The sequence below is a fragment of the Leopardus geoffroyi genome, chromosome E1 (genome assembly GCF_018350155.1).
Source record: "Leopardus geoffroyi isolate Oge1 chromosome E1, O.geoffroyi_Oge1_pat1.0, whole genome shotgun sequence".
Classification (NCBI taxonomy): domain Eukaryota; kingdom Metazoa; phylum Chordata; class Mammalia; order Carnivora; family Felidae; genus Leopardus; species Leopardus geoffroyi.
Window position 1 is genome coordinate 16,035,257 of NC_059330.1, and position 27,141 is coordinate 16,062,397.

General features: G+C 52.8%; 1 protein-coding gene across 9 annotated transcripts in view; it reads right to left on the minus strand.

Moving 5' to 3' along the window:
- ABR (ABR activator of RhoGEF and GTPase) overlaps positions 1-27,141 on the minus strand; it is a 185,233-nt gene that overhangs the window by 56,441 nt on the left and 101,651 nt on the right. For 4 of the 9 annotated variants that reach the window (XM_045487764.1, XM_045487760.1, XM_045487762.1 and 1 more), the window contains exons 3-6: positions 16,347-16,445; positions 8,993-9,178; positions 4,073-4,180; positions 994-1,054 (exon numbers count right to left, since the gene is read on the minus strand). In XM_045487764.1, the coding sequence (XP_045343720.1) occupies positions 994-1,054; positions 4,073-4,180; positions 8,993-9,178; positions 16,347-16,445 (454 nt within the window). Of the gene's footprint in view, positions 1-546; positions 614-972; positions 1,055-4,072; positions 4,181-8,992; positions 9,179-16,346; positions 16,446-24,856; positions 25,506-27,141 lie in introns of those variants that run through there. The other 5 variants (XM_045487763.1, XM_045487759.1, XM_045487761.1 and 2 more) reach the window with 3 other exon arrangements.

A 27,141-nucleotide genomic window follows, 5' to 3' on the forward strand; every position in this document is an offset into this window, starting at 1 on the left:
AGAGAATGTTGCGAAGGCAGCATGTGCGCTCTGAGCACACAATACCCTGGCGGCTCAACCGCCTCTCCTCTCTCCGGAAACAAAGAAACTCCCAACTTGTCCCTCCAGCGGGGTCCCCCTGGCCCGAGGCACTGCTGTCCAGACCACATGCCACTCTTTGACGGTCCCCTGCCGGGCCCCTTTAGCCCCAGGGTTGCCACACCTGCAGGCACAGCCTGGTCACTTTCTCTTCTTAAACAGCATCTCCAGGAAGTTGCCCACAGCCTCTCAAGCTAAGCCCCCAATTCCCCACCGATCCTCGGGACGGGGGTACCTGGACGCTTCTAGCCTGGTCGTTCCATTTCCAAGCCACCCTGCCCCGCGTGGCCCCCGACTTCAATTCCAAGCTGGAAGCTGGACAGAACGGGGGTAAACACAGATCTAGCCATTTGCACCCACTCCCTTCCCTGCTGCCCCCAAACCTTGCCAGCCACACATAAGCCCACTCTGGCCGGCCCCCAGAGGTGGGAAGCCACACCGCCTCCCGTGAGAGGGGGCCTAGGTTACCATAGGTGCAGTTACAGCAGAAGCGAATGATGAGGAGAATTTCCATGGCAGCCTCCGTCCCAGCGGCAGGAGCTTGCGGCCATCGCTCGGTGGCTCCCATCAGCAGCCTGGCCACTCAGCCACCTTGCCGGCTGCTGCTGCACAGCCTGAATCAAGCAGCCGCTTCAGAGTGCTCCTCTAGCAAGGGGGAGGGGCGGGGAGGGAGGCGCGCGTGGAGAGGCAGGAGGGGGAAAGGGGAGGAGGAGGGGAGCGAGCTGCCTGCTGGCATCCTAAGGAGGAGCACGTTTGTAGCTGGCCGGCTGCCTAGGGACAGAGGCTGGATTCTTCCCATTTGTGCACCACACACACTCACACACTCGCACGCACATGCTCACACAAGCAGGGCACCGTAGTCCACAAAGGCAGACAAAGGAAGGTGACTGTTACCCAGCTCGTTCCCCAGAGTACCTTCCATAGTGACTGATGTGTGGCTGTCCTTGGAGTCCTTGGGACCTTTCACTTTGAGTTCCTGCCAAACAGAGGGGAGGAATCACTACATGGCCTCCCCATCCCCCACTGGAGGCATAGCAAGTAGGGCTCTGAAACCCAGGGTGCGAAGAGGAGGGCAAAGACCAAAGCATGGGTCCCCCCACTGCCTGCCTCACTGACTCCCGACTCCCTGTGCCACACCCATGATCTCCTGGAGCCTGTGGAGTCCCAAGACTGGGTGTAGGTGAGGAGGAGGGGTTCTGGGTACCAGAGAGGTCTGTGACAATAGTGCTCCTCAGACACACCCCCTAAAGCCCCTCCCTGGTGACTCTGAGGGCATTCCAATGAATGGGTGGTGACAAGAACAGGACCTCCCCCTGCCCCCCACCCCCACCCCCGGTCAGGGTTCCCTCCACGGCAGCCACACACAGGGTTGTACACATCAGCCCAGGGGATGTGGGATTTGAGAGGACAAGCAAAAGGAGTACCAGCACCTTGGGGCACAAGCAGACCTGGAGACAAGGAGGGATGGAGATAAGGGGATAAGGTTTGCACAGGGGGAGGCAGGGAGGCATCACACCTGGGGCAGAGACCCAGCTCCACAGGGTGGTCTGACCTATATCCTACCCAGATTGAGAGGGACTCAACCCAGCCCCCAACCACACCTGCCACTCCCCACCCACCGGTGCCTGTGCTGGCAGCAGAGAGAAAACTGCAAGCGAGGAAGGAAGAGCCAACACCCCTCCTGGACCCCAGGCAAAGTGATCCAGAAGTGAGGGCTGGAAACAGACTCCAGGGATGGCTTATCCATTCGATCCTCTTTTATCTGCCTTTAGAGAGAGAGCTTCCTGCTCTAGCCCTTTGGCAACAGACCAGTATGGCCTGTAATTGGAGCTGTAATGCAACCCCCCACTTGCGGGGCTGAGTGCACGGAGGGGGCCTCTGAGTGGGGTGTCAGCAGAGAGGCCAGGGGGAGGTGAGGCCAAGGTCGGAAACTCAGGTGATGTTGTCTGCTCTGCCTGGAAGTGGGGAAATGTCCAGGCAGCGACAGGAGCTCCCCATTTCCTACTCCTGCCTCAGGCTGTTTCTAGACAGAGAAAACCCTTGGGGACTGAGCATGGGGGTGGGGAGAAGGGGGTTACTCAGCTCCTCAAGACTGTGTCTCTGGCTGGTGACTGGATTCCCAGCTTCAGGAAATTTTTCTCTATGCTCCTCTCCAGCGTGGCCTAGAGGTATGAAATCGCTCCTGCTGCAGAGAAGGGCCTGACTGCAGTGATTAAGTGGAAGCGCCAGTAGGAAGCTAGGAAGCGACGGCATCAGTGCATGAGTCAGGGTGAGAAGCCACCTGGCAGCAGGCCAAGGGGCTGGCTCCGCCTTTGGGGCCAGCAGCCTTCGCCAGGGACTAGGGGAGGGATGCAGGGGTCGGCGCCGACCAAAGAGAATGGGCAGTCGGCCCAAGCTAAGGGGAGACTCACCACTCTCTGGACCGTACATGACCCTGGGCAGCCTTGAACACAGATCAGAGGGCTCCAGTTTGTTCCCAGGGAGTGCTGGGAGTGATAAGGGGAAGCGCCATTTCTCCAGCCTTGTGACTCCATGTGGAGGGACTTCCCCACCCAACTCTGTCCTCCCAGGCAGAGGGTGACTCACCTGACGGCTGACTCTGGGAGAAGAAACTGAGCTTAGCTCCCTGCTTCCGTCCCCAGTAGATGTATTTGATGGTGGAGGGGAAGTATTAGCAAGCCCAATGTGGCCGCAGACCCAAGTCTACATTTTCCCATCTGGCTTTTACTAGTAATTAAGCTGACGTTTTCATCTCCATCTGCCCAACCCTTGTGCTGCCTCTCTGCTAGTTCCAAACCGGAGGAGAACCCATAACCCCAGGAGTCTCACAAACACTATCCTACGTCTCACCAACTTTTCTAGCACCAGCGCTGAGAGCGGAAAGCAAAGAGTCCAGAGAGGCCAGTAAGGCAGGATTTCCAAAACTGCAGAAGGAGCCCCCTGTCCCTGGAACCAGAGGTTTTCTTGTCCCAGGCTTGGAGCTGGTGCCGTGACTGCAAGGCCAGCAGCTTGGGGGTCTCACTGAGATCCTTCTGACCAAAGGGGTAAGCTGGGCTCTGCTCCCGGAGGATATGCGAGCTCCTCCCTGACACTTCCTGGAGGGAAGCGTCAATGGCAGACATTGCCACATCTTTGCCCTCCAGAGAATGGGAAGAAGGCTTAGCTGCAACAGGGGGACTGGTCTATTACCAGCTGGAAGGTATATGGCTGTGTCTCCACATAAATGGGCCTGGCCCTCTCTCTGTTGTGGGATTGCAAGGATCTTAAAACACCACCTTGGGGCGCCTGGGTGGCTCAGTCGGTTAAACATCCAACTTCGGCTCAGGTCATGATCTCACCGTTTGAGGTGAGCTTAACATCTGTTAATTCTGGGAGCCTGAGTCTGGATCCTGCTTTGGATTCTGTGGTTCCCTCTCTCTCTGCCCCTCCCCACTCTCTCTCTGTCTCTCAAAAATAAATAAATAAACATTAAAAAAACACACACACACACACACCACCTAGTTTAGACCTCTTCAAATCTTCCTGCTCATAAAATCACCTGGGAAGCTTGTTAAAAATATAGACTCCTGGGTCCCACCCAAACCCTCTGAATTGAAGCACCAGGGAAGGTGTCTGAAGATCTGCATTTTAAACAGTGCTCCCGGTGGTTCTTATCAAGCAAGTCTGGGATGAGCTGAAACATCCAGATACCTCACTGGACAGAAGAGGAAATAAGGCCAAGAGAAGGGAAGTGACTTGCTCAAGGTCACTACCGTGTTGGGAAAATACTGCCTTTTTTCTTTTTTGCCTCCTCTGTTCTAATATAGAATAACCTAAACAGAATAACAAAATCAAACAAATCGTTATTCTTATATTAAGGGGGAAAATATCAAGTGTGAGAAAGCAAATGTCAGTCTAAGTGTTACCCTCAGGGGAACCATTTCCCTAACTGGCAACAGGCCAGAAGGCTGGAAGGCTCCAGGTTGTAGCGGGGGCTATGCAGGGAGCTGCCCACCTCCGAGATCTTCTGGAATTGATTGTTGGACTGGCTGCACTTCTCAGCGGTCTCCAGAGCGACTTTATAGTTATCCACAAACGCTTTGTACACGCCAAGCTGGCTGGCCTGCAGGGAGAAGAGAGGAGAAAGAGAGGAGGGCAGGAGTGGGATGGGAGAGAGGATTAATGAATGGATGAAAGCCTAAGCAGGGCACCTGGAGCTCCCTTAGCACTCAGAACTTCTGACTTAGCTCCAAAGGGCTATGTGGGAACAGAGAGGGAAAGGTAGGATGAACATACTACAGTACCCCTTTGAACTTGACTGTTTCCGTGGAAACCAGCTCAGCCAATAAGGTTAACAAGAGGGTATTGGGGGCTGGGGGGAGCAGGGCAGGGCCTTTGTTGGCATGCTAGAAACTCAACAGCATTTGGCTTTATTTAGCATCATCAAGGTCTCTCAGGGTTTGAAGCCCCTGAATGCCTCACACGTCTTTCATAGTCTGGAATTAGCTGGAGCAGGAAGGGCACGTGTAGCCTGTTCAGTACCCCACTCCCCATGCTGAGTATAAGGCACAGCACTTAAAGGTACAGTGCCTGAGCGCCTGGCTGGCTCAGTTGTGGAGCATGCAACTCTTGATCTCGGGGTTGTGGGTTTGAGCCCCACGTTAGGTGTAGAGATTACTTAAAATCTTAAAAAAAAATTTTTTTTAATGTTTCTTTATTTTAGAGAGAGAGAGAGAGAGAGTGCATGAATGGGGAGGGGCAGAGAGAGAGGGAGACACAGAATCTGAATCAGGCTCCAGGCTCCGAGCTGTCAGCACAGAGTCCCATGCAGGGCTTGAACTCATGAACCATGAGATCATGACCTGAGCCGAAGTTGGACGCTTAACCGACTGAGCCACCCAGGCATCCCTCTGTGTTTTTACTTTTAAGAATAGGGCTACTAGAAAATTTTAAATTACATATATGGCTCGCAGTATATTTGTACTGGAAGCACTGCTCTAGAGAAACTTGCATATGTGTGTTCCCAAGGAAATGTGGGCAAGTGTATTCACTGCTTTGCTCTTCCTCCTGTGAAAAGACTGATAACAAATGGTCACAAAAAAGGGGAATCCACACACACAGTACAGTTCAAATGAATGAACTAGATCTGTGTAGTAACACTGACAAGTTCCAAAACAAATGTTGACTGAATTGCAAAATATATACATGTAAAAAGTACATGTAAGGCCATAAAATGATACAGACCCATAATAAAAAACACAAACTACAGCCCAGAAGGCGACACACCAAATTCATTCCAGTAGCTGCTTCTAGGTTGAGCAGAAGGGCAAGGGAAAGAGAGAGAGAGAGCCTTCATCTGTAAGGCTTTGTTTTCTTGATTAAAAAGCCTTTCTGTATATCTTCAGAGTTTAACATCTGTTAATTCTGGGAGATGAGTGCACAGTTGTTTGCTACATTACTCTCTAGAATTTCTGCTTTAAAATCTTTTTCAATGAAGTAGCAAGGAGGTTCAGCTGCTACGGGGCTCCCTTGGGGGATCCCGCCAAGGTGCTGGGGAAAGTGGGCTGCCCTTGAACCCCATTCTGCACCTCTCTGCTTTCTGCAGAATCCTTGTGCTCCTTAAGATCCCAAAGAGGTGGGGCAGGTGGAAGCTGGCAGGTGGGGGCCAGGAAAGCCAGAGGGGAAGATGAGCACTGGGTTGCTTGCAGAAAAGCCAAGGCCAGAGCTGTGCAGGTCTCAGCCCCAGACAAGCCAGACTTTGCAAAAAAAAAAAAAAAAAAAATCTTGGGAGAAGGGCAGGAAGGGATGGAGCTCAGTTCCTTCTCCAAGGGGAGTATTGGCCCACTGGTGTCCCAAGCCACGGGGAAGGTTCTAGACAGCTGCTTCCTAAACCAAAGTAAAAATCATTGCTATTCGGGGCGCCTGGGTGGCGCAGTCGGTTAAGCGTCCGACTTCAGCCAGGTCACGATCTCGCGGTCCGTGAGTTCGAGCCCCGCGTCAGGCTCTGGGCTGATGGCTCAGAGCCTGGAGCCTGTTTCCGATTCTGTGTCTCCCTCTCTCTCTGCCCCTCTCCCGTTCATGCTCTGTCTCTCTCTGTCCCAAAAATAAATAAACGTTGAAAAAAAAAATTAAAAAAAAAAAAATCATTGCTATTCTTCTTCCAGGTATGTGCTCTCCTTGTCCCCCTTTCCCACAAAAACGATAAAGGCTGGCTGCCCAGGTTGGAACCCTACCTTCCCATCCTACTGCCTCAGGGAGTAGCAGGACAGGAGTGAGAGCAGGAACTACGTGAGCAGAAGACCTGTGTGTAGGGGGTCACTGACCACCCCAGGCACTGCCATCTCCATGGCATATCCTTGTCTGTAGAACCCAAGGCCGGGCCCACCAGGGCCATTAACTGGGAAGTGGAGGTTGCTTGGAAACAGCAGCTTGGCACTGGGGTGATCTCATAAAACAAATAGCAGAGATGCTAATTCCCTTCTCTCAGTAATGGAGACCAGCTGAAAATAAACTGCCTCCAGATGCCTGGACTGCCCCAGCTCCACCCCGGCCCTCCCAAGCCTGCAGCTCCAGTGGCTTCAGATAGCAGTTCCTGATGTTGGAGGAGGGAAGGTGGGGACGCAAATTCACAACTCAGGCCTGTGGGGCTGAGACCAGAATGCGGGGACCCTCGTGACAGCAGGGTCCAAGTGACAAAGATAATCTGGGACAGTCTTTCCACTATGCTCTGGCCTACACCCCCTACCCCAGCTCTGGTCAGCTCTCTTATGCCCTCCCAAGCTGATCAGCTCAGGCTCCTGGGACCAGGCCAGGAGTGGTGACTGGGTATTCACCATCCCTGACCTGGCGCAAGCACACTGGGGCTGCTGGAACCAGGAGCGTGGGGTTCCCTTGCATACTACCTTCTGGGGTGCCTCTTGCACCCCATTGTATAACAACAATGACGATGATGACAGTGGTAATGGCAATAACAGTAACGCTACTGGCTAACTATGGAGTATTTACTAATGTATTATGTTCCAGGCCCCGTTCCAAGCACTTTTCAGGTAATAACTCATGTAGTCCTCACAACAATTCAATGGGGTAAATACTGTTATTACCCTCTTTTTTACAGATGAGGAAGCTGAGTCACAAAGAGGTTGTACACGAAATCACAGGTTCAATCTGTGGCAGAGCCAGGATTCAAAGTCAGCTGTGCCTCTCTCTAGAAGCTATGTCCCTATAACACTGCTGGCCTCTCAGGACACAGACCTCGGGTCCTGTGATGTCTCCCTCAATGCTCTTCCAAGTTCTCCCTAGTCCCAGTGGTCAAGGTCATGATGCACTCATTCATTCATTCATTCATTCATTCATGTATTGGGCACTGGGATGGTTCTGGGGTCTAATGATGAAGCAAACACAGTCTGTTTTCTCAGAGCTTATGGTTTGGGGGAGTCAGGCAGGTACAGTGTTCACTGAGGGGATAAGCATAGGGGCTTTGTTCGAAGGTCTGGGTAAAGCTTCTCGAAGGAGGCTGTTCTGAGCTGGGAACAGATGGGGAAGGACATTTCAGGCAGCTAGAGCTGCAAGAACAGAGAGGTCAAGAGTGTCTGCTGCATGAACTAAGAATAGAAAGTTCGGTGTCAGGGGGCACAAGGATGGGGGAGGCAGCAGCCAGAGGCCGGGGGGTGGACAGAGGCCAGCATGCAAAGGGTCTCAGAAGCGGTTCCTCAGAGCCTGGTATTTATTTATCCAATGGGCAAGGGGGAGAGATTTAAGCAGGGGAGAAGCAAGGTCTGGTCAGGAGTTCAGATAACTCTCTCCTGCCAGTAGCTAAGGGTTGGGAGGCTGCTGGGGAGGCGGGCCCAAAAGCAGGAGTCACTAATGAGATGAGGGTGGGGACAAGCAGGCAGCTGTAAGCTTTAAAGTGGACTCCTTGGGTTGCGGGGAGGGCTTCAGGATGGGGAAGGTGGTGGGGCAGAGGAGGTGCCAAGGACTAGTCCAAGGGAGGCATGGATGGATGGTGGCTGGGATGGTGGCAGCACCCATTGAGACAGAGGCAGGAAGAAAAGCAAAGAACTTCAGACACAGTAAGTTCAGTTCTGATCGTGCTGAGCATGAGGTCGCAGGAGTATCCAAGCAAGAGTTTTCCCCAGTGTAAGCAAATACAGGCCTGTCCATTCAACTAGTCCCACCACTGCAGGGGAGGTAAAGGAAAGGCACTGCTCCTTACCCCTACCATTCACACCCAGAGAACAAAGACTCCTGACTGGCTGTCTCTTCCTGCCCTCTGGGCAGGCAGAAGTTATAGGCAGAGAAAAACCAGGGAAAAGTGGGGTTGGGGGCTCTGTGGGTCTGACCTGCGGGCCCTCCAGGGGACACAGCCAGAGACAGTGTCAGAGCCAGGGGAGGGTGTCACAGAAGGCTCAGGAACTGGAAGATCTCTGCAAGCCTTTCCCAACAGTATGTCTGCACAGTAATTCTACCTCCTCATACCTTTCCCTCCCTTGCAATCCCTCAGGAGAGCTGACCCGTGTCCCATATGACTGTTCACTTCAGAGGCAGCACTGAGGTGTGACAAATGCCCAAGGTGTCCCAAGTGAGCAGTCCCTGCCCGCCCAACTGGCACATGCTCCTCTATCAGCTGAGAACAGGGGACCTGAAGCCCAGCAAGTGAGCCTTCGTTCCAGTCCTTGAACTCCCTTGGGGAGAGAGAAACCTATGCATATAGCCTCTCACATCCCTGGAAGCACTTAGGGCTTCACCATGGGAGACCAGGAGTTGAGGCACTAGGCCCAGGTCCCCATACAACAGAGGCCCAGGCTTTCCTCCAGGACTCAGAAATGACCCAGGCCTTCAAGGAGGCCAAAAAGGGCTAGGGATGACTGGTCCTCTCCCAACACCAGCAGCTCCACCGAGACACTGGATAAGGACCCTCCATCAACAGAAAACTCACCAGCTTCTGGAAGAGGTGGCCCATGGTGACCTGGCTGTCCCACTGCTGCACCTTGGGGCAGAGGTTGTCATAGAACTCCTTGTGGATCTCGTAGATGTCCTGGATCTTGTAGAAGATTGTCTCAATCTGTTGGATGGTGAGCACGGGCTGGGAGGTGGTAGCTGTGGCCTTCAGGGGTTTCATGGGCTGGAAGTGAGGAGGAAGGCAGAGAGGAGGTGAGAGGCACATAAACCGGAGGGTCAGAAGGCCCGGGGCACTGATGAGCCTTTCCTGCAGCTGGAGTGGTACCTAGACAAGGCCACTGAGGGCAGGGCACCTGAAGTGTGGTTTGTATCAAGTAGCTGCTGTCATAGGCTCCGACAAGCCATGCCCAACCACGAGGGGACCTGGCAGCCAGGGCCTGGTCCAGCAGCCCTCCCAGGCCCCAGTGTTAATTACCACCAGGACATATTTCCCCCACGCCCTCATCCCCCAAGGGGCCCCTTCCCCTAGCCTGTATGGACTTTGGTTATTGGTTTAAAAGGACATGTCCTTCTTCCACAATGGCCTTGTGCTCTGAGTCATAAGCTCCCTTGTCACACTTCAGTGGAAGGGAGGGTTGACTGGGAACTCAACCCCTTAGCTACTTCCAAGAAACACAACATGATTCTAGGATTTTGGGGTAGTGTCTCACAGAGACCCAAGACCAACATCAGCTGCACTGACATTTCAAGTTCCCATCACTTAGTATACAGAGAGTGAGCAAGGTGGCACGCATGCCCTTGTCCTACCTCCTATACCTGTGGCAGACATCGCTAGTCAATCACAATGCTCTTTCTAAATGAGCTTGGTTGCGGTCTCAGACTCTTTCTCAGTGCTGAGGTTGACATGTAAGATGAAACTTATCTGTAACCTCTGCTTGTCTTCACCAAAACTCTCCAGGGCCTACAGGTGGAGCAGATGAGGTGACAGACAGTAACACAGGACCACTCCCTAACACTGGCTGGAAGCTGGAACTATCACCTTAATGCCCCAAAGTAGGACTTGTAGGAAAATGGGACTTGGGTACATTTTCTTCAGGGTGATTGCCTGTGAGTAATGACTAAATATTCATTTTATAACCAGGGAAAAAAAAAGCTATTAAAATTTATAGTTGAAACAAACAAACAAACAAAAACCCCCTGATACTGAAAGATAAAGAGCTCTTCCTAAGTTGGCCTTCCTCAGCCCTAAGCCTCCAAAAGATGCCTCGACTGCACTCCAGAGGCCCTCCAGGAGACAGGGTCTGGAAACCTGCCACATAGAGAAAGTATAGGAGAAGCAGGCACATTCACCAGGAAGACAGAAGCCTGAGTCAGACATGGTTAATATTCTTCATCTAGCTGAAGGGCTCTGTGTGGAAAGAGGCCTTTGACTTACGCTGAGTCACTCTGGAGACCCAGGAACAACCAGAAGTTATGGGGACAGGTGTGACCTCACTAGAGCTGTCCCCCATTGTCTTATAGGATTGGGTAGTGAGCTTTCCAACCAGAGAAGCATTCAAGCAGATAATGGGCGACTCAGTGCTGGACTGGATGGAACACTGACACTGAGGGAGACCGAAGTTATCACTGGCTCACTCTGAGAGCTCTGAGAGATGACTATCAGCTCGAGCTCCCATGGCAGCCAAACTCCAGGCAAGCTTCCCGCGCTCCTCCCATCCGGCTCTCTGGTGGTGGCAGGGTCATGTCTATCCATAAGAGGAAGCCCCATCTACTCAAATACCCAGATGATGCTCTGAATGCCAGCTCCCGCATCCTCCCAGCTCTAAAAAAAAGTCCAGAAATGACAAAGGCAGGGAAAAGCAGAGCCTTCCTTCTGACCCTTTTAGCTAACCCTAATGTCCAGGCTTTGCTAGGGAGGTAGGATGGGGTTTAACCTGGGGCACGCCAGAGGGTGTGGGCTTGAGTCTCCGCTCTGCCACTTAATAGCTGTGGGCACATCACTTAGCATCTGGGCCTCAGCAGCCTCATTTGTAAAACTGAGATAATATTACCTTCTTGAGAACACTGATGGGCAGATCAAAAACCGTAATTTATATAAAATACCAAGTATGTGCCTGGCATACAGACGGCAGTCAATAGTGTTAGCTGCTACTATTATTATTACTCACCCCACAAATAATGTACCAAGTGCCTCATGTGAGGCCAGACCAGGGTATTCAGTGACTCACAACACACCCAATCCCTGAGCCCGTGGAGCCTCCCATCCAGTAGGGGAGACAGACACATAATTTACATAGAAGTGCAGTGAAAGAAATAAGAAGGGGACCTCCTGAGACAGGGTGGGGAAGGACAGCTTCTCCCAGAAAGGAACATTTACCCTGAAACGGAAGCATGGGGGTGCAGAGGACAGTATTCGAGGCAGGCTTCCTCAACGCCGGTCCCGAGGTAGGTACGGTCTTGGCAAGAGACAGGAGCCGGAAGAAGGCAGTGAGCCTGTGTGCCTGGGCAAGGGGGAGGAGTGGGGCTGGAGGACCGGGCAGAGGCCAGATGGGGCAGGGAAGACAGGCAGCTTGTAAGCCCTTGCAATGAGGGTGAGGCAGGGGAGTGATGGGGGTCCAATTTTCTTTATAGGAGATTTCTTTTTCTGACTCATGATCCTTGCTCTGGAGAACGTTATAATCTATTTGAGTAACATGGACCAACACAAATGAAACAATCTAGTGGGCAAAGCGAGATAGGATATCACCCATCTTGGGCTGTCAGTACCAACCAAGTGGTCCCAAGGTTGGTTGTGCTGGGACAGCTCTGAGGGCTTCACAGAGGAGGTGACAGGAACAGAACCTTGAGGTTTGGGAAGATCTGAGCAGGTGGAGGGTGGGTGGGGCATGGGTGAGCATGCCAGGGAGGGAAACAGAAGGAACCAGGGGCCAGTAGAAAGAGAATACTGTTCTCCCAACCCTAGGTGGGTGGCCCCGCTCGGCTTTAGGGCTCCCGAGATTCCCTGAAGGACACAGAGATGGTCCTCAAGATCAATGTCCTACTTAATCCTTTTTTCCTCTACCAGGAATCCAGTGGACAGACAAGTCACCACAGACTCCCAGAACCTTTACTCCTTGCTCCTGCCTGAGTGCAGTCCCCACTAGGGAGGGAATAGTCCTGGGAAGACAAAGGGTCAGGATTTCTCAGGAGCTGCTGGGGATGCACTCCTCCGCCACCTATGCAAAGATAAGATCTGACCACTCTGCTTCCTCCTGAACCTCCCACTCTGTCTACAAAAAAGGAAGAAATGGGTGCTCACCAGCAGTAGGTCACATGGACAGGGGCTGCACTCAGGCCATCACAGGGTTCTCAGGACAAGGTTGGGGACCTCTGGTCTCAGCTCTGATTTCACTCGGGGGAGAGGGGAGTGATGGGTGTGTGTGAGCCCCGGCTGGCCAGAAACCCTTGAAGGCAGTTCACTTTAATCTGGTGAAGCCCTGAATCCAGGCCTCGGGTCCAGATGGCTGCAAGGCCAAGGCAACCTCACACTGAACGTCGATCCAGCACTGTTCTTCTGCCCAAGTGTTAGCACTCCCAGAATCCTGCTGCAGGGAGCAAGGGTGGCCCCTGGCTCTCCATTTTATCAGAGGACAAAAAGATTCTTGAGAGGATCACAGAGGGACCTCAGAGTCAAGCCTGGCGCTCGAGTTCCCATGAAGTGCTTCTCAGGAAGATGGGCCAGGTGGGTTCTGACTCATAGTGGGACTTCACACAGCTATCTGTCAGCTCTGTCCCCCAGCAACTTGGCTTTCGAAACAGGGGGAAGAAATCTGCCCACCTCCTCCACCTCCTATCCCAGAAGGCCTGGGTTTACTCCTCCTCCCGGAACCCAGAGAGGGAGGCATAGTTAACCTGTTTTACAGATAAGGAACCTGACAACCCCAAAGTTAACTGCCTAAATGAGAGGCTGAGAGAGGAGGGCCAGAGGTGGGAAGAGCTTTAGGTGAGGGCCAGGGGGCAGCACCTGAGCTCACTTCACACATTCCTCACACATTCCCCACGGTGGGGAAGATGCAGAATTTCCTGCATTTGGTTTGTCTCCCTTCCTCCACCGCCCCCCCCCCCCCCACTTCAGCCCAGGCTCCCAGACCTACTTTGCTTGTAATCTGAGCCAACCAGGAACCTGGAGGTTTCCAGATTACCAAACCCTACCCTAGCCAACCACCCAGGGGGCAGGAACAGAGGCTCCTGTGTAGGTCCTGGCTGTGTGTGTGTGTGCATTCGGTGTTAGGTACACACACCACACACACCCAGCCATCTGCATATCAGGAAGTGTGAAGCTGAGAACAGTGGAACACAAACACAGTAGGAGCAGAGCCAGGGGACGAGGGTCGAGAGTCTGGTGATGAGTAGGAGATCTGGGCGCGGACCATGGAGAGGACAGGTTTTCTTCTCCAGGCCCCTTGGTCAGGTCATCCCCTGCCCCCCCAAAGAGCAAAGGGCTTTAGCAACCAGGCAGCCACGAGGGGAGGGTTCTATAGCTCAAGGAGGGGGCAGGGAGGTTTGATTCCTTATCTCTGAGGCTTATTATCTGAGGCTGTGGCTGTGGAGGGTCCTGCCCCCTCTTCCTGGGGCCCTCCAGCACAGGCCAGGCCTCCTAGATAGTCTCTCCCCTCCCTCCTGCCACTGCTCAAGAAAGAACCAATCAGGGGCCTGGGATGAACAAACTCTGGGGGGTGGAGGGAAGGAGCGATGCGCCCTGGGTCACCTCTGGACTGGGGCTCCAGCCTCACAGGTTTTGCCTTTGAGGCATGAAGCTGTTAGGCGAAGCAGGGAGGGAGTGTCTTGGCCCCTAAACCTGTTGCTATCTTTGCTGGGACAAACGGAAATTCACATAGGGCCCAATGACTGACAGGAATGCAAGTTGGCATCTACAAGTGGCTTGCCTCTGATGAGGATGGGCCTCCCCTTCCTTCAGGGAAAGGGTGTGTTGACAGAAACAAGCCCTAACCTGAGTCTCTCTCAGCCCCGGAGAAAATAACAGCAGCAGCTAACACTTAGGCTCTACGAGCTTCACATACACGCTCATCTCGTCGCCACAACAACCCCATGAGCAGAGTGCCTACTAGTATCAGTGCAAGCAGTTTGCAGATGGAGAAAATGGGCCACAAAGGCTCATCAATGTGCTGAAGGGCTAGAGTTAGAAAGCGGTCAAGCAAGGATTCTGGCGAGCAGTCTGGTTCCTTTGTCTGAACTCCTTTCAAACGGGCATCCTTTTCGTAATGACAACTACGCCCCCTCATTTTGGTGTGGCAATTCAGTGTGTGAGAGGTATTTCACATGTGTCTGACTGGCCCTCTGCTTGTCTTCCTTCCCTCAGCTAATTGAGTGCCTAAGTGCCTGGGATTTATACTAGGTCCCCCCAAGGATCACCTGACCTTCTCAACCCCATGAAGGAGAGAGAGAAGGTAGTGGGATTATTCTCAGCTTCAGATGAGGAAAATGAGGTTCCAAGATATTATGCGTGGCTTGCCCAAAGCCAGTGGTTTTCAAAAAAAAAAAAAAATTTTTTTTTTCAACGTTTATTTATTTTTGGGACAGAGAGAGACAGAGCATGAACAGGGGAGGGGCAGAGAGAGAGGGAGACACAGAATCGGAAACAGGCTCCAGGCTCTGAGCCATCAGCCCAGAGCCCGACGCGGGGCTCGAACTCACGGACCGCGAGATCGTGACCTGGCTGAAGTCGGACGCTTAACCGACTGCGCCACCCAGGCGCCCCAAAGCCAGTGGTTTTCAAAACCACAACACGTGTGAGAAATAACGTGGCCCAGTACACACATACATATACACATCCATACAACAAACCCAAAGTTTCACAAAATAGTACCTATTCTTACTACGTGCGATGCACGCTGACATTTTCCTTCTCTTTTAAAAAAACACACTGGTTTGGGGCGCCTGGGTGGCGCAGTCGGTTAAGTGTCCGACTTCAGCCAGGTCACGATCTCGCAGTCCATGAGTTCGAGCCCCGCGTCAGGCTCTGGACTGAGGGCTCAGAGCCTGGAGCCTGTTTCCGATTCTGTGTCTCCCTCTCTCTCTGCCCCTCCCCCGTTCATGCTCTGTCTCTCTCTGTCCCAAAAATAAATAAACATTGAAAAAAAAAATTAAAAAAAAAAAACACACTGGTTCAACCTACTATGTTGACTTCACAAACGCACTAATGGGTTCAGATGCACAGTATGAAAAACAGTGCAATGAGTCTGTGATTAACAGCACAGTCAAGTCTTGCCCTAGTTCTGGCCTCAGACCACAGTCCTATCTGCCATACCGTCCAGCACTTGAAAAACACTTGCTGTGCCTACCAATAAACTCCCGGGGAGAGCTGTCCCAAACTGAGCCCAGGGTGTCGCAAAGTACCTGCACATTTCGATAGTTATTCCTTGGGTAATAAATACCAAGTCCCACCCGAGACACCGGGTGACGACATCTCACATCACAGCAAGTACAGAAATGTGCATCTTACGGTTCTTGTAAGAATGAGTTTCTACTCATCTACGTTTCTTATGCCCCCTGTGACTGATACCATCCTACGTCTCAGAAGGCAAAACACGCAGGGGAAAGAACTTGACCTGCCAAAGTTACTCTGCAAACTACCCAGCTGCATCTAATGAGCATTTTCTTCAAAGGCAAAAACATCTTACATCTGTGTACTACTTTTACCTAATATTAATAGTATTTTGGGGCGCCTTGGCGGCTCAGTCGGTTAAGCTGTCTGACTTCGGCTCAGGTTACGATCTCACTGTTCATGAGGTCGAGCCCCGTGTGGGGCTCTGTGCTGACAGCTCATAAATAAACATTAAAAAGAAAAATTAAATAGTATTTCCCTCCCAGGCTGAGTCTCGCCATGCCTCCGTCTTGGGAGGAAACTGAGGCACCTTCACAGAGGGTTGGGGTTGGTCTAATGCATCAGAGCTATGGTGATTCTCAAGAGACACAGACACCCTTCCACCTCACCTTTCCTGCCACAGGGCCTCAGGATGGGGTGAAAGGCTCACTACTCCACGGAGGAGGAAGGACTGGCACCAGGAATGACTAAGAGGGATCAATTTGATTGACTGGTAGAGACTACCCTGAGCAGTGTGGAGGCATAGGCTGGGATGCCACCCCCTGATCTGGACAGAGTGCTGTGATTGATTAGTAATGCCTGTGTGCTTTCCCAGATCAGGTAATGGAGTCAGGGCTGAAAGGCACAGGCCCTTTCTGGCAATGACCCCCAGCCACCCATTGCCAAGCTGTCAGCAGAGCAACACCAAAGACTCTGCCCACAGAGAAAGACTGATCCAGGTCTCCCTTCTTCTTCAACCCCCAAAGCAGTTTTTGAGCCTGACACTGAGGTCAGAGCATATACTCACCAGCAACAAGGCTTCCAGCTGGTTAATGTAGATCTCTTCGCTGGCCAGGAACCCCGAGAGAACCAGCTTCCTCATCTCCAGGCCTTTCCCTGCTTCCACCTGTATGAGAGCAAACCAAGAGCCAACAGGTCAGGAGAAAGGAGGCTAACATCCCGAGGGACCTGTTTTCTTGCCTTTTTCCTCCTCTTTAACACTTTTATAGAGAATAAAAGCCAAGTAGATTTACTATAGAAAATTTGGAAAATATAGAATGCAAAAGGAAAAACAATCACCCATTTTCCTGCTGCTAACATCTTCCTTTCTCTCCCACATTTCCTTGTCTGACATCCACCCATCCACCTATCCAGTCTTAGAGTAGTGAGCAAAAGAACAAAGGAGGTGGCCTCGTGTGTAAGGGGCAGTTTAATGGGGGAATACAGACAGTTGACAAGGGAAATCAGAGCCATGACTGAGGCAGCGCATGATCACATGGGAGGACCCAACAGGGGCCAGAGGAGGCTCCTGGAAGAGTATAAACTGAGAAGAGGGGTAGAGAGAATGAGACGGAAGTGGCCATGGGAGCCCCATGTTGTGGCCTTCTAGCTACACCTCTGACTATATCTTCCTGTCCCCAAGGGCTCAGCCCCACAATAGAAGGTGCTGCACCCCCCAGCATTTCCTGACCACCTCATAGTGCAAGGCACATATCCTAACTAGCCTCCTCCCCACTCCAGAACTCCTCCTCCATAGTGATGGTGCCCCATTTAGCCTTGAACATCCGTCTTGCTAATCTCTTACAAGGACTCTGTTCCACCCCTCCCTTTCTGCTGCGGGCTTTGGCTCTGCCACTCGGATTCTTCTAACTGACCTCTGCCTCTCTCTCCTCCCTTCACACCACACACCAGAGCCAGGTTAACCTTCATGAGAACACTGCCTTACCCCTGATGCTTGTCAAGGGCTTAATATCAATACTGTAAAACCTTGCTAGTTGCAACGACATGTATGGATCTAGAGAGTACAATGCAAAGTGAAATGTGTCAGAGAAAGAAATACCGTATGATTTCACTCACACGTGGGATTTAAGAAACAAATGAACAAAGAAAAAAACAAGACAAACAAAAAACCAAAATCTCAACCACAGAGAACTGGTGGTTGCCAGAGGGGAGGTGGGTGGAGAGATGGGTGAAATGGATGAAGGGGATCAAGAGTACCCTTCTTTTTTTTTTTTGTTTTTTTTAAAAAAAATTTTTTTTTCAACGTTTATTTATTTTTGGGACAGAGAGAGACAGAGCATGAACGGGGGAGAGGCACAGAGAGAGGGAGACACAGAATCGGAAACAGGCTCTAGGCTCTGAGCCATCAGCCCAGAGCCTGACGCGGGGCTCGAACTCACGGACCGCGAGATCGTGACCTGGCTGAAGTCGGACGCTTAACCGACTGCGCCACCCAGGCGCCCCAAGAGTACCCTTTTTCTGAGAAGCACTGAGCAATGTATAGAATTGTTGAATCACTATAGTGTACACGTGGAACTAATGTAACACTGTATGTTAACTATACTGGAATTAAAAATAAATAAATAGGGGCACCTGGGTGGCTCAGAAGGTTAAGCGTTTGACTTCAGCTCAGGCCACGATCTCGCAGTTTGTGAGTGTGAGCCCCACGTGGGGCTCTGTGCTGACAACTCAGAGCCTGGAGCCTGCTTCGGATTCTGTGTCTCCCCCTCTCTCTGCCCCTCCCCTGCTCATGCTCTGTCTCTCTCGATAATAAGTAAATGTTAAAATTTTTAAAAATAATAATAAATAACATTAAAAAATATCAACATCGCAAAATGCAATTATTTGGGGATTCAATTAGGTCATTTGTTCATTTATTTATTCGTCCAGCAAATATTTACTGAACACCCACCAGACTCTGAAGATCCAACGGGAAGCAAACATACAATAATCTCTGCTCTTATGTGGTTTATACTCTAGAGGAGAGAAAGACATTAAAACGAACAAACAAGTAAATATAAATCTATAACTATACACCGTGATATGGGGTCCGGCTTGTTCTTCACTTAAACACCTTCCCTGGCTCCTAGCGCCTCTCCTTACCCTGCGAACCTGCCCCACAGCTGTCAGATCTCTTTGTCTGCCCAACATGCCTGGAGTGTTCTGGCCTCTGAACTTTGGTTCCTGCTGCCCAGGATGCCTTCTTCCACTCTGGCTCTGCTCTTGTGCCAATCCCAGCTCTCTTTGGAGTCACAGCTGAAGTCTCTGGGCTGCAGCATCAGCTCTCACATCAGTGTCTGGGGGACCGACCCTCCCACCTGACGTGTGAGCTCTCGTTAACTGCCCAGTGACTCTGTAGGGCCTTGGAAACACTGTCATCACACTCTTTTTGCACTTCCCTGAAGCCCAGCACCACAACGATACCCCTAACACGTGGGCATCTGACATTTATTAAGCCTTGTAAGTTCCTTCCGCTTGCATTTAGCCTTCAAATACCTCACTGAGGTCGGTACTATATTTTTCCATTATGCAACCATCTGCATAGCAGGCAGGACTTGGAAGAGGGAAGGGACTAGCCCAGGGTCACACAGCCAGGGAGTGGCAGAGCTGGGATTCCCTCCCAGTCCTTGAGTACCAAATTCCAGGCTCCTCCACTGCTTTAATGATTTCCTCGCTCTCCTTTTCTTTTTCAAGCATCAGATGCCTCCCTGGAATCGCAGACAGAACCCTCTCTGGGCATCAAATGCACACTCCTAGTACAGGCTGGGAGAGTATATGAAGCTACCAGAAATTTCTGAAGTCTGGAGAAGAGTGGCCTTCTCCCAGTTGCACAACCTGTCCCCAGCATGTTCCCACAGCCTTCCCCAGGTGAGGGCCTGAATCCTTGGCCTTCTGTCAGCAACCCAGTTATCAGATCTGGGCCAGAAGCTGCTGCCCCCAGAGTCTCTGACCCTGTGATAGAAAAACAATGTCCTGCCAAAGATGTCCACATCCCACCCCCCAAACCTATAAATATGTCATCTTATATGGAAAAAGGGATTTTGCAGGTATGATTAAGCTAAGGATTTTTAGGCGAGATGACAACACGGGATTATCCCAGTAATCACAAAGGTCTATGACGGGGAGGCAAGAGAATCAGCATCAGAAAAGGCAATGTGAGCAGAGAAGGGGAGCAGGAAGAGGGAAAGAAAATGTCTACAAGACTGGAGGATGCTACACTGTCAGGATGTGGCCATGAGCTAAGGAATACAGGGGGCCTCTCTAGAAGCTGGAAAAGGCATGGGAATGGATTCTCACCCCAGAAGCTTCCAGAAGGAATGCAGCCCTGCTGACCCTTTTAGACTTGTGTGTGAGAGAATACATTTGTGTTGGGCTAAACCACTAACGGTGTAGTAATTTGTTTCGGCAGCATTAGGAAACCAGCATGGACGTCAAGCTTTCGGGAAGGACAATAGTTATTTATTGATGGCTTCACAAGTACCAGGCACAGTTCTAAGAACTTTCCAGGGATTAACTCACTACAATCCCACGATCTGGAAGGGGTTGTCATTACTCCCACACCCAAAGGCACCGGGTGGAAACTGCCAGCTGCTTGGAACTCTTGGCATTTCAGGCAGGCAGCACACCCTTCAAGGAGCAAGGTCTGAACCTAGAGCAAGGCCACGACCCCGGTCCCTCATGGTCAGATTGCGGGCAGTCTCCCTGCACATCGCACAAACCCTGCTGCTCCCCAAGCCTGACAAATGGGAGCTCGCCTTCCCTCCTGCTCCCTGCCAACCAAAGATTCACCTGAGGGCCCAGCAAACACCTAAAGGAAGTCACTCGGGGCGCATTTGGAGCTTAACGGCAGAGCTGGTTGGACTAGGACCGGGTGAAGACCTGGTGACGGCAGCTGCTGCCATGTTTTCATCCGCCTTGGCGTGAGTACAGAACCCTGGGCCAGTCCCTGTGACAGCCCCTCTCAGCAAGACCCTCTTCTCAAGAGACTTCCACCTCAGAGCCCAATCTTGAAAGAGCTCCCCCAAAAGTCAGTAGTCAGCCCCAAGAGTTGCATTCTGGGCCACACTGACCTGACGTTTTGGCTGCCATAGGGGTAAAGGTGGCCGAGAGCCGAAGGATGTGAAATTAGGTTGTGCACATGTTACCAACAAGAGGCCTGTTCTCAGTTACCACCAAAAACCTCTTCCTTTTTTTTTTTTTTCCTGCTTTCCTCAGACCCCCGTGTTCCTGGCTTAGAATCATCTGGAAACTCACAATTGTTTCTTCGATCCTTGCGGGGCTAGTCTCGTCTCACAAATCACCAGGGCTGGACATTCATTCATTCTGCACTATGTGCCAGCCACTAGGAATACAAATTCAAAGGTGAGAGAGACGGTCTCTGCCCCCAAAGAGCCCTCCAGGGGTGGTGCCCACATGCCCAGAATCCCCAGGGCCAGTTCTCTGAAGAGCTCAGGGTCCCCACAGCATGGGCCATTCTGCTTGCCAGTCGTCCAGCACAGGGAAGCTGCCTTCTGAGTGACAATGTCTCCACTTCCTCCCCAAGCAGAGCTTCAGAAACGTAGCCACCGCGGGCTGGTTCATTCCCAGCAGTTTACACAGTTTGGGGGCTTCAGGCCCCCAAACGCAAGAGGTCAAGTCCCTCTGGTAAGGACAGTACCTACAAGGTAGGTTTAGCCAGCTCTGGCCCGGTCTTCTACAGCGTTTAGAGGCTAAATAAAGGTTTGGGTCTGGGCCAAACCAAGATACGATCTGTCCAGGAACTTCGCCTCCTCCAAGAAAATAGTGAGGACTGAACAGGCAGAGCCACCTGCCATCCAGAGCCCTAGGCCAAATGGCTCTGCACACAGCAATATTCAGTTCATGGGCCACCTCACCTTCTGAGGAGCACCCAGCAGGATCTGCTCAGAGTAGATGCCACTGGGTCTAGAGGCTGTGCCCATGCCAAGCAGCAGCCTTAGGACAGCTGGCCCCTCTCTGAGCTGAGACAGCTGCAGGAATGCCTGGCCATTCTCTCTTCTTCCTAGAGCTAGACACTGGGGAGGTCCCCTTCAGCCATTTCCTTAGCGGAATTTAGAGAGTGGGGGGGGACAAAGCCCACTCCCCTGGAAGGTGGATCCCTGTATCCCAGGTTCTCCGCTGTCTGAGGCTTTAGGCAGGCCCAGCAGTGTTTCTGAAGGCCAGGTGTTCATAGCCCACCTTTGCACTTTGGTCATACATACCACCTGCACTCCTGTTTACCTAATATTATTCTTCACAACTGACTTCTTAAAAGTACAGCCTTATCTCAAGCATTATCTTTGAAATCCTAAGATGTCAAGTCATATTTCCCCTAAGATACATTAAAATATAAACCTAACCACTAACATGCAAAAAATACATCTAGGTGCCACCTAAAATCACATCTCAAATCATCCGAAGTGTAGCCCACACTTTGGGAAACACCCCAGCGGGGGGCATAGGCATGGCCATCGCTGCCTGTAGGGGCCCAAGAGACTGGGGCAGGTGAAATCAATGTGGGTGTTTCTGACTATCCATTAAAAACTGGCACGGAACAACACCTGATAGGTTAATCTGCATGACAAAAACATTTTTATTCCTGACAAATGAGTTCCTTTAAATAGCAGCTTTTACATAGCAAGGCACTATCAGCCCTACGTACCTTTAAATAGAACCGTACGAAAGATTTTTGGAAAGCACACAACACTTTACGGCCAGGAGGTGATGCTGCTATCAGTATTAACATTATTATTAGTTTATAGGGAATTAACTCCTCAAAGGGAAGTCCGGGTTGAAAAACACAGCAAGCTCCAGCCCCAGCTCTGGAGGAAACCACTGCCCTAATCACCTCTGTCCCCCAGGAAGATGAAGCAGCTCGGAAATTACACTGAAAACACGATTGATTTATAGGACTGGCATTTGGACACATGCTCAGGAACACAACCACTGTTTAAGGGGAAGTACTCCTGGAGTAAAGTAATAGCAAAGAGCGAACTGCCTTGGGTTCCCACCTGCTGCCGAGAAGGGTCTATAGTGCCAGAGTGCCAAAACCGTCCACAGCCCAGGCCAGGAGCATACCCTCCAGAAACGCCCCTTGACCACACATGTGCACACACACACACAGGCTCACACGCATGTGCACACACATGCACGAAGTCCAGCTCTGACCCCGACAGAAGTGGTGTCTCCTCCTCTGAATTTCGTACCCTTTTATTGGAACCCCGAGTACTTTCTCATTCTATCCCTATTATCTGTGTGCTTGCCCCCTTGCCCTGAACTGTGAACTCTTTATGAGAAAGGATCATGCCGTGTTAATCTTGTCTCCTCCCCAGTGCCAGGCAGGATGCTTTGACTAGAACACAACCTGACAGCGTTTGTTGAATGACTCAAAGAGGTTTCTCCCCACCTCTCTGCAGCCACCCTGCCTGTCTTCTCCCTCTATAGCTGACCAACCCTGATAGAGAATGAGGGTATCCTAGAGGTGTTCGGGATGAGACAGGGGGCCTGGAATTCCCCAACACTCAGGAAAGGCCTCTTCCCCCCTTGCTGAGACAAGTCCAGGAAAACTGAGGCAGCAAAGAAGAGGGGAAGACCACATCTAGCTGCTCACAGGCATCTGGAAAGACTGGGCTTTTTAGGTGTGATGTGTGCCTGGGCCCCCTTAGCATCTGTGTGCAGCCTCCGGGGAACACCTCTGAGTAGAACAAGGCCGGGAACATGGTACACCCTTTGCAGGCCCCATGGAGCCTCGCTGTCTCCACAAAGTCACTGAGCACCAGTCATGTCCCCAGCTTTGTGCAGTGTTCAGCAGTGAATACAACATGGCCCTTGCCCTTGAGGAAAATAGGGAGAATCAAGAAGGCAGATGCCTAGAGTGCTGAGCAGAATAAAATACGGTCTAAGACTGAGGTAAAAGCCAGAGCCTAGAGTAAGGGTGGATCCATAAGGCAGCATATGAACAGGACCCCATCTGTGCTGGGGAGGGGTTCTCAGAGAAGGCCCATTAGGGACCCCCCCATATCTCCCAACCCACACACTACTTAGCTCCCGGCCGGTGCTCTTGGTTCATTACCAGACTTTTCCCCATCCTGTTCCTAGTGGGGAGGTTGCTCAGACCCTAAGTGCAAAGGCCTCTGCGGGCCTAGTTAAGTCACATCTTAACCCCCAGTGCTCTGAGCTAGCACCAGATGAGGGAACCAGGGGTGGGATGCTAGCCGCTGCCTGCCTCCCATTACTGCTCTTCTCTGCTCTGCACCCAGGCCAACGGCTACGGCTCCACACAGACGCCACGCATCAGCCATCTCCTGTTGGTCTGTAGTCTGTTTTTACCTCCATTAAGCTCCTCCTTAGAACCACACTGTAGTGCGGGCGTGGCAGGGCTGTGATCCCCATCTTACAGGAGGGACAAAGAGGCCCAGAGAGGCTCAGGGGCAGCCTCCTGCCCACGGCAATGCTCCGTGCACCACACCCTCCGGGGTGCAGACAGGCCCGGCGGGGAGTGGGGCATGGATGGTCGGTCACTCTGTTAGGCAGCCTGGCTTACAGCCTGCAAACTCCCTGCCGTACGTTCCCACTGGCCCTCTCTCCCAGCCACAGAACACGGAGGAGGCGAGCAAAAGGCTGAGGTCAGGGCTCTTCGAAGTGGGCCTAGGTGAAAGAAAGGAAGAATGAACGGTGCAGTGTGGATGCCTCACCATGCCTCAGGCAGCACCGGTGTGGCTGCGAGGGGCACCCCTGGCCCTGGGGAGGAGGCGAAGAAAGGAAATGGGATTGATGCACAGCCCCCTCCTGCTCTACCTTCAAGGCAACTCCTACGACAGGACAGGCGCATTGCTGGGGAGAACGTTCACAGCCCCAGAGTGAGTGGGCTGGGGCCCAGCAGATGCTTCTTGACTACGCCCACCTTGGGAAAAGTGCCTACCCACCTGGCTCCTGCCTCAGAGCCAGCTGTTATCACCCCCTTTTCAGCTGATCCAATTCTTTCCCTTCAAGGAAGCTCAGTGACCTCTGGCTCTCCCTCTCTCCCAATGCTCTCTTGCTTGCCCTAGCCCAGACTCACAAAGTCTCCTTGCTAGGAGGCCAGTGGCCCCTGTGGCCCGAACTTCCTAAGTGCACTTATCCTACTGTTGCCATGGAAACAATGAATTACGACCTCCTGGTTTCAACTCAGCCAGCTCCTCTGGGGCAACAGGCTCACACCACTGCCGTGCCCACCAGGTGACTCATGTCACTGCCAGAGAAAGCCCCCAGCACAGCTGGCCTGCTGGGGAAAGCCAGCAGCCACTGCCACTTTGGACAACTGGTCCAGGGGGAGGAGGCAGGCACTGCACCTCTCCCCCAGGAACAGCTGCCAGAGAACTCGGCCCCTCACAACCCCTCGCAGGCATGCGCCAGCCCCTCTCGGCCGGAGTGCGGTGCTTCCACCCGGCCATGAGGCTGGTGCACAAACCAGCCATTTCTGCCCGCACACAGCTTCGGCAGTCGAGAGCTGCCAGCCCTGCCCCTCCCCCGACAAGCATCCAGGGCGTGTCACATTCCCACCTTCACGGCCACCAAGAAGGGGGACCCTGAGCCGGGGCTGGTCGGGGTTCCCAGCTCGCACTCCTCCAGGAGAAACACATCTTCATCCTCCAGAACCTTGTCCAAAAAACCTATAGCCTCCTCTTCCTCTTCCATGGCAGCCGGAGGCGCGGAGGGCAAACAGGAAGCGGGGTCCACGCAGCAGCAGCAGCCGTTGCCGCCGCCGCCCCGGAGGGAGGCAGGCGGGCAGGGAGGGGAAGAGCGTGCAGGGCAGGCCTAAACCAGCATGCTGGCCTCCCCGGAGTCAGTCCTGGCACCCGGCCACCGGCTCCCGATGAAAGGCTCCATTATGAACCTTTTCCTGCTGCCGCTTCCCGGCCCTCCCGCGCGCCGGGGCTGCGGGCCGCCTCGCGCGCGTCCCCAGGCCGGGAGAGGGGAAGCGGCGCTCCGGCAGCCCCGCCGCCGCCGCCGCCGCGAGCGCAGGGCTGTCACTGGAGAGAGACCGCGCGGCGCGCCGGCGGAGCAGGAGGAGGCGCCCCCGCCGGCCGCCTTGGCCCTTCCTGCTGTGCGCGCCGGCCCGGGCGCAGGCGGGGCCCCGCGCTCCCCGGCCGCCGCTCCCGAGCTCCGGCCGGCCGCCCCGCCGCCGCCGCCGCCGCCGCCGGTCCCACAGATCCCGCCCTTTCTGGACTCGGAGGCTCGCGTTTGCTATTAATACACAGGAAATGCACGACTTGACTTGTGAGGTGGAGCCGTTCCCTCTGCGGTCACCGGCCAGAGGCTGGCGGAGGCTTCTGGAGCGCGGAGGAGGGGCGAGGAGGCCGCAGACGGGCCGGGCGCAGGGGGAGGTCTGCTTCCCAGAGACAGGCTTTATTTACAGCCCCTCACCAGAGCCGGAGCAGGCAGGGGGAGGAGCGGAGGAGCGGCTGCCCGCACAGCCTCCGGGAAGACCTGGGGCGAGCCTCGCTGTCACCCTGGGACGGCCACAAGCTGAGCCCCCTTCTCATCTCTGCCTCGGGTTCTGACACCTTTGCGGAGGGGAGGCCAAGGCCTGGTGAGAAAACAGTTTCTATCACCACTGTGGCTGGGAGAACAAGATTTTGTGCAGAGGAGGCCCGATCCGCGTCACCACAACAGAAGCAAAAGTGTCAGCCAGGTTCTGCAGAAGGGCCCCCTTGGACGGCCGGAGATGCCACATCTCCTACTCACAGATGCTGCTGAGATGAGCAATCCCACCTCCGTGGGGCTCTTTTCGCTCAAGAGGGGCCTCCGCCCAGGAGAGCCAGCCCCACAGCAGAGAGTACAAGGAACCCAGGGAGATAACACCAGCAGCCCTTCCCACTCCCAGCAGGCTTCCCCTGGGCTTCCTCAGGGGTTACAAAGCTCAATCCATCCAGACAGCGAAGAGCACAATCTGGTGGTCTAGGCCTCAGCAGGAGAGGAGCAGACACTTACTCTCTTGAGGGAAGAGTTTAGGGGCAGCACCTGGGGAAAGCTCTTTCACAGCACAACACCTAGGGCAAAGGTTGCAAACTCCAGCAGCCGTCAGAGTGCAGGTAAGAGCAGTGAAGTGCGCCAGTTAGGAGCTGGGTGAAAAAACCACCACTCAGCTACAGTTCATGGCTGCTAGGGGCAACGCAGGCTTCAGGTCGCCCCATCTCAGATTGTTCTAGAGAACCTGGAAATTTGGAGTCTTAGGTGATATCTCTCAATTTAAAAAAAAAAATTTTTTTTAACGTTTCTTTTTTGAGAGAGAGACACACAGAGCATGAGCAGGGGAGGGGCAGAGAAAGAGAGGGAGACACAGAATCGGAAACAGGCCCCAGGCTCTGAGCTGTCAGCACAGAGCCTGTCGCAGGGCTTGAACTCACAAGCCGTGAGATCATGACCTGAGCCGAAGTCAGACGTTTAACCAACCGAACCACGCAGGCGCCCTGATATCTCTCAATTTTAAAAGGATGGCATTAAAACAAAACATGGTGCGCTCTAAATGAAACACATCCGTGAACTGAATTAGGCCCAAGACAAGGTTCCTGCCTTCTCGCAGCTGGTTGTTTCTCTAAGGGAAGTTGAGAGTTGTGTAGGTGTAGGGGACAGGGTGGTGGTGTTCCCCGAATATCCCCTCTGCCCCGTTTCCTCATTGGATCCGGCATCTTGGAATCCAGTTCAGCTTCACATACTACCAACACACCACTTACCTTTGTAAACCTGCATCATAGGTGCCACCACCCAGGTAGATGAAGTGAAAATTCAGGACTCTGGGTGGTGAGCCCTGAAGCTTCATACCACTCAAGCCAACCCCCTCAACC